The sequence below is a fragment of the Enhydra lutris genome, unplaced genomic scaffold, assembly GCF_002288905.1.
Source record: "Enhydra lutris kenyoni isolate GAN:26980312 unplaced genomic scaffold, ASM228890v2 scaffoldscaffold2, whole genome shotgun sequence".
NCBI classification, from domain to species: domain Eukaryota; kingdom Metazoa; phylum Chordata; class Mammalia; order Carnivora; family Mustelidae; genus Enhydra; species Enhydra lutris.
Window position 1 is genome coordinate 45,674,727 of NW_019154086.1, and position 18,887 is coordinate 45,693,613.

General features: G+C 34.3%; 1 protein-coding gene across 2 annotated transcripts in view; it reads left to right on the forward strand.

Moving 5' to 3' along the window:
* LOC111147364 (ATR serine/threonine kinase) overlaps positions 1–18,887 on the forward strand; it is a 96,446-nt gene that overhangs the window by 36,467 nt on the left and 41,092 nt on the right. For both annotated transcript variants that reach the window (XM_022503368.1, XM_022503376.1), the window contains 6 exons: positions 345–470; positions 10,358–10,564; positions 11,526–11,639; positions 14,247–14,362; positions 16,761–16,881; positions 17,916–18,053. In XM_022503368.1, coding sequence (XP_022359076.1) covers positions 345–470; positions 10,358–10,564; positions 11,526–11,639; positions 14,247–14,362; positions 16,761–16,881; positions 17,916–18,053 — 822 coding nt within the window. The remainder of the gene's footprint in view (positions 1–344; positions 471–10,357; positions 10,565–11,525; positions 11,640–14,246; positions 14,363–16,760; positions 16,882–17,915; positions 18,054–18,887) is intronic.

Genomic DNA, 18,887 nt, shown 5'->3' on the forward strand with positions numbered 1-18,887 from the left:
GAAATGGAAATTATTTTTTAAAGATTTTATGTATGTATTTTTGCGAGAGAGAGCACAAGCTTGTCATGAGTAGGGAGGAGGGGCAAAGGAAGAAGCCGACTTCTGGTTGAGCAGGGAACCAGATATGGGACTCGATCCCAGGACCCTGGGATCATGACCTAAGCCGAAGGCAGACACTTAACCCACTGAGCCACCCAGGTGCCCAGAAATTATTTTTTAATGCTACTTTTAATTGAGGTATAGTTTACTACTTTAATGGTAACTCTGTAGGGAATCCATACTTTCTGAAATGGTTTCTGAAATCATTAACTGACATGGTGTATCTCTCTTTGTTCTGTATATAGGAGACCTCAGAGAGTACAGATCTTCAGACAACTCTTCATCTATCCATGAGAGCAATTCAGCATGAAAACGTAGATGTTCGTATTCATGCTCTTACAAGTCTGAAGGAAACTTTGTATAAAAATCAGGTACACTAAGATCCTATGATATAATTAAAAGTACAGGAAAGTAAGATGTTAAAGAAATTTAAAAGCTTAAGTTTAAAGAAAAATGACAGGTTAGCATATTTACTTGAGATTCAGTAGGTTTAGTGAAAGAAGTAATTTTTATTTTACCGAGATTATCAGACCTGACTAGAATCACTAATCCATGAAATACTCTTTGAGGCTGAATACCAGGGATGTGCAGAGTTTTTTGTTATTATTTTGAAGAGTCATGATTTGACCATTTTGTTTTTGGTTATTGTGTATTCCTAAATAAGGTTGTATGTGTACAATGGCAGCAGTCCATGTGCCTTCTCGTATAATTTCCTATAGATACCTATCATATAATATCTCAGTAATTTTGCCATTTTACATTTTGACTGAATTAACTTTTAGTTTTAATGAAACTAAATTTTTAAGTTTACTTTTTCATGATGGCAGTGAACTTTTTCTTTTCTTTGGCAACATACTGTAGATTAGTTCTAACCTTGATGACAGTGAGAACTGGTATTTAAAATAACTTGATCACTATAAAGCTGTAAAACAGAAAAAAATTACCTGAGATACTTGTTTTTGCATGCCAAGAACTTATATGATAGGATGTGAAAGCCTAAAGACCCCTCATGAGTTAGGGGCTTTGCAAAACCAGGTTATGTTTGTTTTCATGATAGAAGGAAGCACTTATTTAGGACAAAAGGTATACATGATGGTTATCATGCATATCACATGATGGTTCAGTGAACTTGTAGAACCAGTGTGGGTAGCAGCCAATGTGGAGATGGTCCTACTACAAGTGGGGAGCCTTGAATCTCCTTAAGTGTAAGTTTTATGTTCTCCTAACTCTAAGACTACATTATCAGTCTTACAGCCTCATTCCATGCCCTGCACTACTTCACTGAAACTGTGTGCTTACCCCTTGCCCCAAACAAATCTCTACCTGGATTTCAGGTAACTTAGAGGGCTTCTAGCTTTCTATATTAATATAGGGTTTTAGAATAGCATAGGATCTCTCCTCTTGGCCTAGAGGTGTCCTAGGTTAGGTTTTTTCTAAGCAGATGACATGATTATGGCCCAATTTAATCTGAGAACTTAAAGAGATTGCTTATATTCTTAGGGAAAAGCCACAACTGCCCAACTTTTGCTACCTGTGTCACAAAAGAAAAATCACATCTGGTAATAACCCTGACAAGCCTTCCTTCAACATAAAGCCCCAGTGCTAACAGATTAGCTAGGCAGAGTAGAAAGTGTACTTGTAGGAGTCTTGAAGGTCAGATAGAGTCTGAATAAGATGTAATGGCTACAGATATTTTAAAGTAAGGTTTAATTTAGTTTAGAATCAATTTATAGCTGAATAAATTTACTTTAAGTTAGTAAGAAGAAAACTAAAGATAATGGCTTGCAGGAGGCAGGGAAAATAAGAAAAGACATCCAGAGACACATGTGTTCCCAGCCATATCCGCACAGGTAATGGCCTAAAACACCTACACAAAAAGAGAGAAGGAAATGTTTTGGTTTTTGCGAAGTATCACGAGAAAGTAACATCAGTGTTGAAAGCAATTCAGTTAAGTTCTAGAATAGCACTGTCCAAAACAATTTTCTTTGAATATAGAAATGTTCTATATCTACACTGTCCAGTTGTAACTGCTAGCCACATGTGGCTCTCATGAGCACTTAAGATGTGTGATTAAAGAACTAGGTATTTAATTTTATTTCATTTTGTTCAAATTTAAATAGCTTCATATAGATAGTGGCTATGATATTGAATGTTGCAGCTCAGGATGACTGAACCTATAGCGATATGAGAGCAAGAAACTGAGTTAAGAAAACAGGGTTAGAAGTCAAAGTCTTTGTAGTGAATGCTGTGAGATCTATGAAAGAACAAATGCAAAAGGACGCCTGGGTGGCTCAATTGGTTAAGCAGCTGCCTTCGGCTCAGGTCATGATCCCAGCGTCCTGGGATCGAGTCCCGCATCGGGCTCCTTGCTCGGCAGGGAGCCTGCTTCTTCCTCTGCCTCTGCCTGCCACTCTGTCTGCCTGTGCTTTCTCTCTCTCTCTGACAAATAAATAAACAAAATCTTTAAAAAAAAAAAAAAAAAGATACTCTTTTAAAAGTTCAGATCTTAACAAGAGGGAGAGGAAAAGATACTTCAGGAGTACATTGAAAGAAGGTGTTTGAAATAATTAGATCTGGGGACACCTGGGTGGCTCAGTTGGTTGGGCCGCTGCCTTCGGCTTGGGTCATGATCCTTGGGTCCCGGGATTGAGTCCTGCGTCAGGCTCCTTGCTCGGTGGGGAGCCTGCTTTTCTCTCTGCCTCTGCCTGCCACTCTGCCTGCTTGTGCTCACTCTCTGACCAATAGATAAATAAAATCTTAAAAAATAATTAGATCTGAAGTTTTGGTATAATTGGCTAAAGAAATAATTGGTTATAATGTAGTAACAAAGTAAACTCTAAAAGATGGTGTGACATTTAATAAGATAAGGGCTACTGTAGCCTTAGATACATGACTGTTTGGATGGACTGACCCTGCAGAAGCCCTCTTCTAATGGGTAGCCCCCAGAGGGTCATTGACATTAAAGAAATAAGTTTATACTCCTTACTTTTAAGGAGGAATATACAGTTTTGAAGGATATAAATGACACGTAAGGTCAGTGGATATAGCAGGAAATTTTTATTTCTATGTCAGAAAAATCAGTTTATAGATCAAACTGAGCAACTATATAATCTCTTTCTGAAAATTGATACTACTCAGGTTGAAGTGAATCTCTGTGGTAAAATCCCAGTAGGACAGGGTGTTTGTATTGAGGACAAAGTAAACTTTGCTGCCAATGCAGTATTCTAATAAAAAGACATATTTGCTAATGATTACAAATCTGAGAATTGAAAATAAAGCTGCTAGAGACCTCCAAGTTATACTAGGATAATGTTGGATGCCTAAATCTGAATCTCTGCATACCCTCCAAAATGTAAAGAGCAACAAGGAGAGCAGATAAATCCACACATAACATACCTTCAGCATAACTGTGAGGCTGAGAATACTATGAACTTCAGATTACCTGTAAGCAGTGGAGCTATCTGGAGCTCACATCACAAATTTATTTTAAGAGCATTTAGATTCTGAAAAGACTATATGAAAAAGAGGAGAGTGGAGTGGAGGAGCCAAGGATAATGAGGCAAAGAAAAAATCACCAACAAAGATCGTCCAACTCAAAAAGTAGGTCAGGATGTGGTATATCAGAGCTCTGGCTACAAGGAAGGTACTTTAAAATGTGTAGATCCTAAGGTTGTCGTCTCTGAAAATCATTATGTCTGGGGAGAACTGAAAGAATAGGAGGATGGGGACATTCTTTGGGTACTTAATTGTAAACAGAAGAAAGTAAGAGAGTTTTAAGGTTCCTGTAGAAATAAAAAGAAATCTACAAGATCGAAGATGTGCCAGATTCTCCCTCTACTCTCCTTCCCCAGAAGCTACTCATGAAAAAAACTTTCACTAGGTTGACAGAAGAAAGTACTCATGAAATAGGAATCTTGCAAGCCACTGTAAAACCCTTACTGTTAGATGGGATTGGGAGGGAGACAAACCATAAGAGACTCTTAATCTCACAAAACAAACTGAGTGCTGCTGGTGGGGGTGGGAGGGATGGGTGGCTGGGTGATGGACATTGGGGAGGGTATGTGCTATGGTGGGTGCTGTGAAATGTTTAAGCCTGATGATTCACAGACCTGTACCCATGGGGCAAATAATACATTGTATGTTAATAAAAATAATTTTTAAAAAACCCTTACTGTTACTGCATACAGCTAATATAGAGGATCTAAAGTATAAATAAAAATATGTATATTCTATACATACAAGGTTTTTGTAAGACAAAAATTGAAAATCAAATCTTTTGGTTAATGTCAAGTCCTCCCCCAACACTAACCATAAAGCAGAAGGAAACCGGACTTAACACTACAGCCTGAATTAAATATTTCAAGCAATCATTTACAAATATGAAAAGAAAATTAAATGAAAAATTTAAAAAGCAAGAGAAATGGACCAAAACCAGAAAGATGGGATAAGAGGTGATTGAATTCAGAAAAGAAACTTAGGAAATGAAGATTAAATTATAAGGACCACAAGAGAGGATATATTTGGCTAAAAATTTAGTAAGGAGCCCTGAGGAAAGGCAGAAAAATTACCAAGAGAATGAAAATAAAGTTTAAAAAAGGAGTGAATAGGATCAAAGAAGTGGTTGAAATGGAAGGTTGGCAGATTTCACATACACTAGAGTTTCTGAAGAAGAAAAATAAAACAATAGAATGGAATTAATATTTTTTTGTTAGAGTGGAATTAATATTTAAAACTGTAAAAAAACTTTCTGAAAGGAAAAGGTCTAAATCTGCATGTTGAAAGGACCCAACTGTGTACCTGAGAGAATTGACCCCAGACTAGTCAAGTCTGATAAATACCTTAGACTTTAATAATAAGAAAATTTCAGGACCTACATGCAAAAGTATATATTTAAAAATCCTTAGAAGAGTAAGAAAAGTAGATTAGTATCAGACTTCTCAACACAGTAGGTTGAGAGGGTAGCAGCATTTTTTAAAACGTCAAGCATAAAGTATGGGCATAAAGTATGAGTAAAGAATGAGTCAAGCTATCCTTAGACTAACACAGGTAGGGAGAAGCACAATTGTAAACATATAAGAGTTGAAGATATACTGTTTGTATAAGCAAATCTTCCTATGAGATGTATTAGAGAACAGCTTCAGGTAATCAAGAGAAGACTGGGGAGACTTTGGCAGAAGGACCTGATGGTTACTGTTCATATATAATTATAGATCTAAGACTAGAGCAACAGTGGGAACAAAGATGCAAGAATTATATATGAATGTTATATATTCTAATAAAGTAGAAATAATGTAGTTTTTTTGTTTTTTTTTGTTTTTTTTTTTTTTAATTTTATTTTTTTTATAAACATATAATATATTTTTATCCCCAGGGTTACAGGTCTGTGAATCGCCAGGTTTACACACTTCACAGCACTCACCATAGCACACACCCTCCCCAATGTCCATAACCCCCCCCCCCCCCTCCCAACCCCCCTCCCCCCATCAACCCTCAGTTTGTTTTGTGAGATTAAGAGTCACTTATGGTTTGTCTCCCTCCCAATCCCATCTTGTTTCATTTACTCTTCTCCTACCCCCTTAACCCCCCATGTTGCATCTCCTCTCGTAGTTTTTTAATGGGAGAAGAGAAACAATGAGATAAATAAAATAAGCTCAGTAATTGTTGCATCAGCAAAAACTGGGAGTCAAAATAGACCATTTCAAACTGGTAGCAGATATAGAAGGTTAAGTAAGAAAAAAGGACTGGAAACATTAAAAAAGGTATTAGTATAGAGGATACCTTTAGAACAAAAATATCAACTTTTTCCCATACTAAAATAAATTAATTTTTAAAACAAAAGAGAAAAAATACAATAATTATAATACATACAGTGTTATAAAAATAACAGAATTGAGGCTAAGGATATCAGTCATATTAATAAATGTGAAAGACCTTAAAAGAAAAAAAATTAGTAATTTGACTTACAACGCAAGAACAAATTCTTTGCTATATACGGGACATACATCTAAAAAGGATGATTTAGAAATGCTAAAAATAAAGAGATGAGCAAATTTATAACCAATAAGTTGAAATAATAAGAAAACAGGAATTCTCATTCTGCGACCAGATGATAAAGATTTGAAACCAAAAAGCACTTAATATGACATAAAAAGGTCACTTTAATGGTAAAAGCCATAATTCATGAAGAAGATGCAAAATTCACAAAGAAGATACTACATATATATATATAGATGTAGATATAGATATAGATATAGATATATATTCTCCTGAATGAGCAACTCCATGGAGACAGAAGGTAGATTAGTGGATTCCTGTGGCTGGGAGGATGGGGGAAATAGGGATTGACCACTATTAGGTACAGTTACCTTTTTGGGTGATAAAAATATTCTGGAATGGGGTGTCTGGGTGGCTCAGTGGGTTGAGTGGCTAACTCTTGATTTCAGTTCAGGTCATGATCTCAGAGTCCTGGGATTGAGCCCCTCAATTCAGTGGGGAGTCAGCTTCAGGATTCTCTCTCCTGCTGACCCTCCTTTCTTCCTCCCCCGCCCCATATGCATGCTCTCTCTCTCCTTTCTCTCTCTCTAAAATCAATAAATCAATCTCCAAAAAATGTTCTGGAATTAGAAGTAATGGTTATGCTTGTATTACACCTTGTAGATATACTAAATACTGATTTGTATACTTTAACAGAGGGAATTTATAGTATGTGAATTAAATTTCAACAAACCTATTTAAGAAAAGACAGCACAGGAAGAAAGTAATAAAAAATAAAAGTGGAGGGCTCCTGGGTGGCTCAGATGGTTAAGTGTCTGCCTTCGCTCAGGTCATGATCCCAGGGTCCTGGGATCAAGTCTTACACCAGGCTCCCTGCTCAGTGGGGAGCCTGGTTCTACCTCTGCCTCTCTCTCTCTGTGTCAATCATGAGTAAATAAATAAGATCTTTAAAAAATTAAAATAGAAATTAATGATATAGAGAACAAAAAAACTAATAAAAATTTTAGTTCTTTGGAAAACAGCAAAATAGATAAATATCTAACCTAATGAAGAACAAAAAGCAGAGAGCACAAAGTTGTAAATAGGAAATGACAAGACAGAAATAACCACTGAAACAAAGGAAATACTTTTTATTTTTTAAGATTTTATTTATTTATTTGACAGATCACAAGTAGGCAGAGAGGCAGGCGGGCGGCGGGGCGTGGGGCGGCAGGCCCTCTGTTGAGCAGAGGGCCTGATGCGGGGCTCGATCCCAGGAGCCTGAGATCATGACTTGAGTTGAAGGCAGAGGCCCAACCCACTGAGCCACCCAGGCGCCCCAGGAAATATTTTTTAAAATGGCAAACCACTTTATGCTCTTCTGTGCAAATATATTTGCAAACTTGGATATTTTCCCTGGAAAATACAGTTTATCAATATTGACTACAGTAGAAAGACTAGTTTCTATAGAAGAATTAGAGAATATTATAAAAGAATTACCTCTAGAGGAAAGCACCATGCCCAGTGGTTGCACAGGGGGATTTTTACCAAATCTTCAAAAAACCAGTTAGTCCAAATGCTGTTTTAAATTATTTTGGAGCATAGTAAATGAAGGAAAACATCCAGTTTTTTCTGAGGAATATTATGTAGCAGTGTTTACTAAACTCCATGAAGATAGCACAAATCAGTAAAATTAAATTTCATTATCCACTTAAAAATACTGATACAAAAAATTCTAAGTGAAATATTATCAAACAATTCAGTTCGCATAAGAAAATAATACCTCCTGACCAACTGTAATTTATTCCAGGATTGAAAGGATTGTTCTTATTTTGTAGTTCATTAATATAATTCACTATATTCATATGTGTAAGGAGAAAAGTCATACCATTATTTCCATAGATGCTGAAAAAGCCTTTGGTAAACTGTAACATCCACTTCAGATAAAAACACCCAAGAAAATAAGAATTGGTGGATACTACCAATGTAGTATATTATATATGTGTATATATACACATATATAATACATATATGTGTATGTATGTATTTGTATACGTGCACACGTACATACACATACTTAATGGGAAAATAAGATGTATTCCCACTAAAGCAAGCTTACTCATTATCTCCACTGTAATTTAACATTGAGCTGAAAGTATCACCCAATGACTTTAGATAAGAATAAGAAGTCAGAGTCATAAAGAATTGGAAAAAATGTAAAAGAATTCTTTTAAGATTATTTATTAATTTATTTTTAAAAGAGAGGGAGAGAATGAGCAGGGGAGGGGCCGAGGGAAAAGCAGACTCCCCGCTGAGTAGGGAGCCTGATGTGGGGCTTAGTACCAGGACCCTGGACCTGAGCCAAATGCAGATGCTTACCCAGCTGAGCCACTCCATGCCCCGTAAAAGAATTTCTATTGGCAGATAGGCTAATATACTTGAAAAACTAGGGAATTATCAATAAAACTAACTCAGATAACTAATTCAATAAGATAGATATAAAGTCAGCATATAAAAAATAATTTTCATATAACAAGCAATAACCAGGTAGAAGATCTTTTGGAAAATCCAACTTATAATAGTACAGAAAAAGATAATATAGGAACAAGCATAATGAGAAATGTATAAACCAATAAAGAACCTTGAAACATTCCTGAAAGACACAAAAATGTAATAGATTTAAACAAATGGAAAGCATCCCATATTTATCTGGTAGGTTGCCTTAGGTATTACAAAGGTTTCAGTTTTCTCTAGATGATTTTATAAATTTAATGCTATCCCAAAGGAATGCCAAGAAATGGCTTCTTTTTTTTAACTACAAAAGTTCATACTAATGTTCATGTGGAAAAATAAACATAATAATAGCTAAGACAACTCTGGGGGGGAAAGCAACTAACTATGAGGGTTTAGTATCCCTACTAGACAGTAATATACTCTATAGCCTCTATAATTTTAACAGTGTGATTCTGGTGCATGAATAAATAGATCAGTGAGAAAGAAAGTTCAAGTATAGACCTTTATGTAACATATGGACATTTAGGATATGATAAAAATTATATTTCCAATAATTAGAGCAAACAAATTTGTTTTGACAATTGGTTAAGCATTTGGAAAATGATAAAATTGTGTCCATATGTTAGAAAGCCTTTTTAATAGAGGAATTGAACACACACTCATTTTTGGAATTCAGTATTTTTGCTGAAAAAAATGTAACTTAATTGATCTAACCTAGAAGTTGACACATTATCAAGTACATAAGAGATAAGTATATGAAACATTTACTGTTTCATAACAAGTATTGCCTTGAACTGAATTTATTTCTGCCAACTAAAGTGATCTTATATTTTCTAGTGTTAGCATGTTAGTAAATGTTTATAATTTCTTGTATTAGTTTTGGTATTTATTCATTACTAGCTAATTTTTAAGTATTTATATCTGAATTAATCTGTAATGTTATTTAAGTTATCGACTATTAAAGACTCTTAATGAGATAAAATGTCTTTTTATTTTTCTGTTGAAATGATTACTCTTGAATCATAGTTTTAACATGGAGTTTGAGATGCTCATGTATGCTTTACTTTTGGTAGAAAGAAAGTAGTATAAATGAAGAAGTTCTAAAGTGTCACACAAATACAATATCTAAATTTCCACTGCCTTGAAAATAGTCTCTTCTTACTTAACAGGTTTCCATTACAGCGTCCTCAGGAAATTGATAAAAAATATTCCTTGAACCAACATTTTGTTTCTCATCACCATGGAACCCTTTTCTTGTTATTTTTTTCTCCTCTGCTGGTTTTATATACACTTCAGTCTGCTTGTTTTAAATAATAGCTGTTCCTTGTTGACACTTATTTACTTAAGTATCTATCCTCTATCCTTGAAATGTTACCCTGAGATCTTTTTCATTTTCTTGATTACTTTCTTACTTTGTAAATATATTTGTTATTGTACATAACGTATATGATATTTTAATTACTTATTTACGTGTCTGTTTTCCACTTAGACTGGGAACTTGTTGGGAGAAGTCTGTGTCTTATTTATTTTTGTATACTAATATAATAATACTCAGTAATTGTTTGTTTAGTGGATTAAGGATTAAAACTTTCTAAAATAATGATTATAATCCTATAGAATGTATTGTGAACTATATTATGTGAACTCTGCTGATATAGGAATTTAATTTTGTCAATGTTTATGTCATATATTCCTTAATATTTTAAGCTTTCTAGTTAGGAAAATATACTAGTTTATAGAAATTACGTAAAAATTTTCTTTCTGCTTTCAGGAAAAACTGATAAAATATGCAACAGATAGTGAAACAGTGGAACCTGTTATCTCACAGTTGGTGACAGTGCTTTTGAAAGGTTGCCAAGATGCAAACTCTCAAGCTCGGTTGCTCTGTGGAGAATGTTTAGGGGAATTGGGGGCGATAGATCCAGGTCGACTAGATTTCTCAACAACTGAAAGCCAAGGAAAAGATTTTACATTTGTGGTAAGTAATGGTAATTTGGAATGACAAGAAGAGTTCTCTGTCCTATTTGAATTTCTATATTTCGTTTACAAAGAATTCTTCAGGTTATCCTCAGTGGCAACATGATCTAAACTAGACAATTTAGGTAACTTCAGAGTTTATTCCTTAATACTATGTGCCAGGATCTAGTGCTAAAAACAATAAAGCTAGAGTCCAGACTGTTCTTTTTAAAAGCTTCCCAACCTAATGATGACAAATAGTTAAAACCTAATTAATTATTTAAATACTACTATTTCAACACTATTGCTAAGTATTTTCATTGCAAACTAATTTCTCAGGGTGTCATAATAGTGAATGTATAGAAAAGTTTCCATGGTCAAATATGTTTAAGTAATCCTGTAAAACAAAATCAAACAGAACATCTACTATATCATTTAATGTATGCACTATGCACATCCAAGAGGAGGGTATGGTAAAATTACTTCTTGGAGTGTCTCAAATGACCAGGCTTCTATAGCATGCAATTTAGGAAATGCTATATATGCAATTTTCTTTTTAAAGGTTAAAAAAAATAAAAATGAGGGGCAATTGGCTGGTTTAGTCAAAAGATCATGTGACTGACTCTTGATCTCAGGGTCATGAGTTTGAACCCCACATTGAGTGTAGAGATTACTTAAAAATAAAATCTTCAGCAATAGCCACAACAGAATAAAACAAAAAAGTGAAACTTGTTGGAGCTATGCAAGAGTCAATTGATTCTAATACTCTTTATAAATAGCCTAAAAAGCCTTAAGTTTGGTTTCTTGGGTACAGATTATGTCTTAGCCTTGATATCAAACCTAGTTTAAACTTTAGTGTCCTTTCTTTTTTTTGAGTTAAATTCACCTAGGTAATTAAGTAAATTAGGTAAATTAACCAAGTAAGGCACAGTACAGATTAAAAAAATTTATACACTTTATCCATGTTTTTTCTTTTTTTTGAGACTGGAGTAGAAGATTCAAGCTTCGCCTTTGGATTATTGATGGAACTAACAAGAGCTTACCTCGCATATGCAGATAATAGCCGGGCTCAAGATTCAGCTGCTTACGCCATTCAGGTAAGAGTATGTATGGTCAGTACTGGCTTTGTGTTACTGAATTCTAGTAAGAAAGTTGTAAATCTGTATGTTGAAAACTTATTTTTGTAAACTATCATTATCAGAGTTCATAATGAGCATAATAGAAGTACATGACAAAATTTCAGAGTATAGAAATGTACTCTCTTGACAGATCATTATAGATACTTTGGAAAATTTTCAGAGTATTTAACAAATATATTTGTCTTTTCCACCACACAAGGAGATCATACTACTTACGATGTTCTGTAACTTGATTTTCTTTTGTATTCCATAGTCTGTCTTGGGTAATTTTCCATTTCAGTACACAGGTCTCTAATTTATTCTTTTCAATAACTTAATATTCAATATGGATGTACCATAATTTGTTTAAGAAATTTATTTAACACACTTAAGATGTATTCAGTTTTTTTGCTTTTATAAGAAATATGTCAGAGAACATACATATATTTCTGAGTACTTGAATGAATATAGCAATAATATAAATGTCTAGAAGTTAAAATATGTCACAGAGCAAGTACAGAATTTACATTTGATAAATTTTATCAAAAAAAAGTATCACCAGTTTATACTTCTTTGACAAACCGGCCTTTTTCAGAATTTTAAATCTTTATCAAGTGACAGATGAAAAATAGTACCATTTTACTTGAATAGCGTTTAATTATGAGAGAGGTATATCATTCTTTATATATTTATTGCTTTTTTTGGCAAATTTTCTCTAGATGATCTTTGCCTGTTCTCTTGGTATAGATTTAATTTTTTATTACTATTTATTATACTTATTTGTATATAGTAGAAATTAACCCTTTGTAAATCATACATGTAGTAAATATTTCTCCAGTTTGGCTTTTTTGCCCTTTTTCATGATTTTTTTTCAAAAATCTGTGTGTTTAAAATAATTTTGTTTTGTTTTGTTTTGATAGATATTCAGGTCTGGAATTCATGGTTATTGGTTTGAGTTTCAGATATAAATTTGGAGGTATTCATTATAGAGATAGTATTTAAAATTATGATCCTGGATAAAATGATCAAGAGAGGGAGTACAGGTAAAAAGATTCTAGTAATTGAGCTCTGGGCATTGAGAGATCAGTGAGAAAAGGAGGGAACAGGTAAGAAAACTGAGAAGGAGCTGCCAGTAAGATAGGAAAATGTGGTGTTCCAGAAGACAAGAAAGTGTCTTTAAGGGAGAGTGGAAGAATGAAATAGTACCTGGGAAGAAAAGAGGAGTGAAGATAGGAAAAATAATAGTATGCTTACATGTAAATCATATAATTCAGCAGAGAGGAGAATAGATGATGTAGGAAAGAATTGATATAATACTACTTTTAATAGAAAGATGTGGAATATAGTGTGCCAGTGGGGGGTAGCCTTAATTAAAAACAAAAGCAATTCATCTGTAGTAAGAGGAGAGAAAGCATATGGGCACTGATACTGATAATGCCAGTCTGGGTAGATATGTAGGTGGAAGTTATGGAAGTCTCTTTGGATCACATCTGTTTTTTCAATGAAATGTGAAGCAAGGTCTACAATTGTTAAGTATATTGGTCTTTTTAAGAGTATAAATGGTCCCCTCCAAAAAGAGAGAATTGCTGATCTACATAAGAGGGTTTGTTATTAACTAGAGTGACTTTGCCCCATGAAAAAAAATCTGGCTTCAAACAAAATTTTATTAATATTTTAAAGTAAAATGAAAATGAGTTCTGGATATTTTTGTATTTGAACTTTTCAGATACTTCCTTACTTTTACTAAAAAATACTAAATATAAGTATGAATTATGTGTTCAGACAGTGCTTATATTTATAAATATTAGAAATATATCTATTGCATATGGTCATGGTCATGTTCAGTGGAATTGGAAAGAAAGAGTAATTTGGTGATAAAAGATATAATACCCTAACATGTTTGTCTTTTTTTGAATATTAATACTAGTGGCAAAGATCTTTTCATTTATTAATATTTTATTTTACTATTTTCAGGAAAGTAAAATAAAACCATTTAATTTGGGGGCCTGAATAGTAAATTGGTCTTTAACATTTGCATGCTCTTTTCACAGTTTCTTTTTTAATTAAACTCTACTCCCAACATGGGGCTTGAACTCTGAGATCAAGAGTTCCATGTTCTTCCTGCTGAGCTAGCCAGGCACCCCTTCTTTTCACAATTTTAAGCTTAGTATTTTATACATAGAATTTGAGATATCTTGAATTTTTTAAAAGTATTTTGGATTTGTAGTTGCTTTCATTAAAATTCAGAAAAGATCAAATTCAAAGAATTATACTGCTGCAAATATGGACGATTTCACATTTTTCTTCAAATAGCTCTTAATCTTATATTACAGTACATATTATATGTATAGAACATAAACTACCTTCATGTTCAAGTAGTGCGTAGTCACAGCTTTGTGACCTTAAGTAAGTCACCTAAATGGTTTTAAGCATTAAATAGATGTCCTAAGCAAGTTCACAACTCCAAAATTTTAAATTCTATGTATTTAAAAATTATTTTTGTAACCATTATGTATAGAATATTGATGAGTATAAAGATTTATCTGCTTCACTATAGATTTACAAATGTAAAATATGTATTTGTAGGAGTTACTTTCTATTTATGACTGTAGAGAGATGCAGACTGATGGCCCCGGTCACCAGTTGTGGAGGAGATTTCCTGAGCATGTTCGGGAAATCCTGGAACCTCATCTAAATACTAGGTCTGTAAACTCAATAATTTTTATAAAATTATTTTTAACTTGATAAAATTAATGTCACTTTTTTAAAAAGATGTATTTATTTATTTTAGAGCAAGAGAGCATGCATGTGTGAGAGTTGGGGGGAGAGGCAGAGAGAGAGGGAGAGAGAATCTTCAACCAGACTCCCCACTCAGCACAGAGCCCAGTATGGGGCCCAATCCCATGACGCATGAGACTATGACCTGAGCTGAAACCAAGAGTCACACACAACCAACTGAGCCACTTAGGTGCCCCATAAAATTAATGTTATTTTTGAGATAATTTTTTAGCATTGAAGGTATTTTCAGTAGTCTAGTATGTATTTTCCATTGTGACTATGCCTATAATGTCAAAGTGAAAAGTACAGTCTGCTCATTGGTTAAATTCTGTAATTTTAAGTATTTAGATGAATTTATTAAAGCTATAAAAAGATTGATTTTTTTTAAATTCGGTCAGTAATACTTTGAAAGAATCCATTTTAATAGTTTTTTTTTTTTTTTTTAAGATTTTATTTATTTATTTGACAGAGATCACAAGTAGACAGAGAGGCAGGCAGAGAGAGAGAGAGAGAGGGAAGCAGGCTCCCTGCTGAGCAGAGAGCCCGATGCGGGACTCGATCCCAGGACCCTGAGATCATGACCTGAGCCGAAGGCAGCGGCTTAACCCACTGAGCCACCCAGGCGCCCCGAAAGAATCCATTTTAAATTGAATATGAGTTTAATAAGCTTTTGATAGGCATAATTAATAAAGAAATTTAAGAGTTTAAAGCTAGTTCCAAAGCCATTAGTAACCCCAACTACAGAGTAGAAATTTCAACTCTCCATTTCTCTTCATGAAGCTATTTTCTCCCTCTTCTTTAAAAAAAAAAAAAAAAAGTATATTCTAACCTCTTTTTTAATTTTAATAATTTTATTAGGACTGATTGAAATCTGGACACCTGGGTGGCTTAGTGGGTTAAGCATCTGCCTTCGGCTCAGGTCATGATCCCAGGACTGAGTCCCACATTGGGCTGCTTGCTCAGCAGGGAGACTGCTGCTCACTCTGCCTGCCCACTCCCCCTGCTTGTGCCTTCTCTCTCTCTCTCTCTCTGACAAATAAAATCTTTTTTTTTTTTTTTTTTTTTAAAGATTTTATTTATTTATTTGACAGAGAGATCACAAGTAGAGAGAGAGGAGGAAGCAGGCTCCCTGCCGAGCAGAGAGCCCGATGTGGGGCTCGATCCCAGGACTCTGAGATCATGACCTGAGCCGAAGGCAGTGGCTTAACCCACTGAGCCACCCAGGCGCCCCGACAAATAAAATCTTAAAAAGAAAAAACTGATTGAAATCTATAAAATTATAAATTATTTTTAATTAGAAACTATGAAGTACACTAGGTCACATACTTATTAGATATGTGACCTTGGGAAAATTACTTCTTTGAGCCCTGGTATAGTCCTAGCCTTGTAGTAAATTCTTTATAAAAGACCTTAAGTTTGGATACTTACTTGGTAGATATCTCTTTATATTTAGAAACCTTTTAAATTTAGAACGTTTTATGTGTAGAAACAGATGGGTGCAGCTGATAAAGACAGGGGGGCAATGGAGTAGGTAGAGAATATTAACAAGAGAGTTCTTATTAAATGAAATGAAAGGCCTTATGAAATGAAGGACCATGAAGACCACGCTGGTTAAGAAAAGTAATGAAAGAAAAGTATTTACAGATTAAGAGAATTTAACAAGGTCAAGGGACAGAACATCTCAGTGACAGAGAGTCAATGTGCTTGTATAACTGGGTGAAAGAACTAGAAATTTTGGAAGCTAGGGCTATAGAGTAAGATATCTAAGTAGTTCATTTTGGAAGTGAAGAAATTTTTTTTGTATTGGCAAGAGAGTCCTGATAAAGAAGTAGAAGAGAAAATCATTGAGAAGTTTTGAGTTTGATTTGGTCCCGCCAGCCATTAAAGTCACTTGGGATGGTAAGACTTAGGGAGGAAAGGAAACACAGAGATGTACTAAAGTTATCAGTGATTTCGATAATCAGCGAGTTTAATAGATGCCCATCATAAGGAGTAGAGAATGATATGCCTCGGAGGCTTGAACCTCAGAGGAACGAGTCTTTCTTACACAGAATGGAGTTGGAAGGATCAGAAAGGAGCACTGAGGAAGAGGAGGAGGCAGACTCAAATCCTTTAAAGTACTTGGGGTATGCAGGAGTGACTTTCCACCCCATTATTAACAAGGAAATCGGAAGAGTAGTGTCTTTAACCATATTTTAGTAAAGCAAGGCAGTAGTGGGGTAGTCAGTGAAGGAGTTGATGTAGTTCTTTGTATGTTTTATACTAAAATTCTAAATAGATGGATATATGTGTATTTTAATCAACAAATTTTCGAAATTACAGGTATAAGAGTTCTCAGAAGTCAACAGATTGGTCTGGAGTAAAGAAACCAATTTACTTGAGTAAATTAGGTAATAACTTTGCAGAATGGTCAGCATCTTGGGCAGGTTATCTCATAACAAAGGTAAGATAACTCTGTTCAGAATTAGTTAAATGAACAGAAATGTTACAGGAAACCAGAACATCTATCTGAATGTATAGCATAAATAGCAGGCATTGAAATATGTGTGCTGGTAGTGGTAGAAATTTCTATAGAAACCATTTACTAATAGTAACAATTTCTGTATTGTTACTAGTTTCTGGGTAAGAGGGTAATTATTTTATCAGGCAAATAGTTATGGTCTTTGCAAAATTTCTGTTACATTATGTCTGTTCATTTTGCATCGTGAAATGATACTGTTTAAAAAATGACCAACTGAGTCACACAGGCACTCTAAGTTTCTTGTATTTTTATGAACATACTGAAAATATATTATGTGAAATGTAGAATACCATTAGATTAATTACTTCCAGATATGGAATCTTTGATTTAGTTTCTTTTTTTGTTATTGTTGTATTTTAAGTGAAGTGTTTATATTTGAGAAGGAAAAAATCTTTAAATTTAAAAAGAGAACAGTAATGTTGGCAAATCTAATATTAAATCGTAAATATAAAATTTGACCCTAATCCCAAGTAATTTAGTTTTCTATTTCTTTCATTTTTTTTCCTATAGTTAATTACTGTTCATAACTTATTAAAAATGTGAGTCGTATACTTTATGTACTGGCCCAGAGTACACATTTTGGTTACTTTACTCATCTGTGTGCTCAGGGAGTTAGTACACAAAATTTAATGTTAGCTAAGTAAAAGATACTGTAATTAGGGAGGTTAATCTGTAACAAAACATGATGCATCCAAAAAAAACTAAAGGGGAAAGGCCATTTATGTTGAGGTGATTGACATTGCCTTTAGGGGTCACAGCAGTTCAGGCATTTTGAGATATTTAGAGTGACCAGAGAGGTGGTGATCTGACATCCTCTTGCATGAGTGTGCGTGCCCCTCTTCATACAAGAATACCCACTCTGCAATGATAAATTATCTTGTGTGTGTGTGTTGTTTTTTTTTTTTTACACTAATCAGTAGAGTAAAATTACTATCCTAAACCATTTGGATTTACAGGTTCGGCATGATCTTGCCAGTAAAATCTTCACCTGTTGTAGCATTATGATGAAACATGATTTCAAGGTGACCATCTATCTTCTTCCACATATTCTAGTGTATGTCTTGTTGGGTTGTAATCAGGAAGATCGGCAAGAGGTGAGAGATACCATTTTTATTTGATTTCTGTTCGTCCAAACATTTGTTCACTAGTAATTAGCATTAGAAAAGCTAAATGTGGGGCGCCTGGGTGGCTCAATGGGTTAAAGCCTCTGCCTCTGCTCAGGTCATGATCTCAGGGTCCTGGGATCGAGCCCCACATTGGGCTCTCTGCTCAGCAGGGAGCCTGTTTCCCCCTCTTTCTCTGCCTCCTTCTCTGCCTACTAGTGATCTCTGTCTGTCAAATAAATGAATAAAATCTTAAAAAAAAAAAAAAGAAAAAGAACAGCTAAATGTTAGGAAATACAGATCAGTATATGGCTGGCTGTATATATACATGTCTCATTCTTAAAAATCTTTTTAACCTTTTATTTATTTAATAATTAGTTTAGAAAATTAGAAAATGTATATTATATATGCCCAAATATATATAGAACTTTATGAAATAAGGAATACATAAGAAATTACTGATAGTGGTTTTTCCTGGTGAATAGTACTATGGATTAGGATAGGGGAAGGAGGGGCACCTGAGTGGCTTGGTGGGTTAAGCCTCTGCCTTTGGCTCAGGTCATGATCCTAGGGTCCTGGAATTGAGCTCAGTGGGGAGCCTATGTGTCCCCCCCTCCCCCCGCTGCCTGCCTCATTACCTACTTGTGATCTCTCTCTCTCTCTGTCAAATAAATAAATAAAATCTTTAAAAAAAAAAAAAGATAGGGGAGGGAGAATATTTTACTTTTTGTTTTACTGTACTTTGTAAAGTTTCTTTTTTTAATCACATACATATAACATTTCTTTTTAAAAAATAGTTTTTTTTTTCCAGATTTATTTACTTAT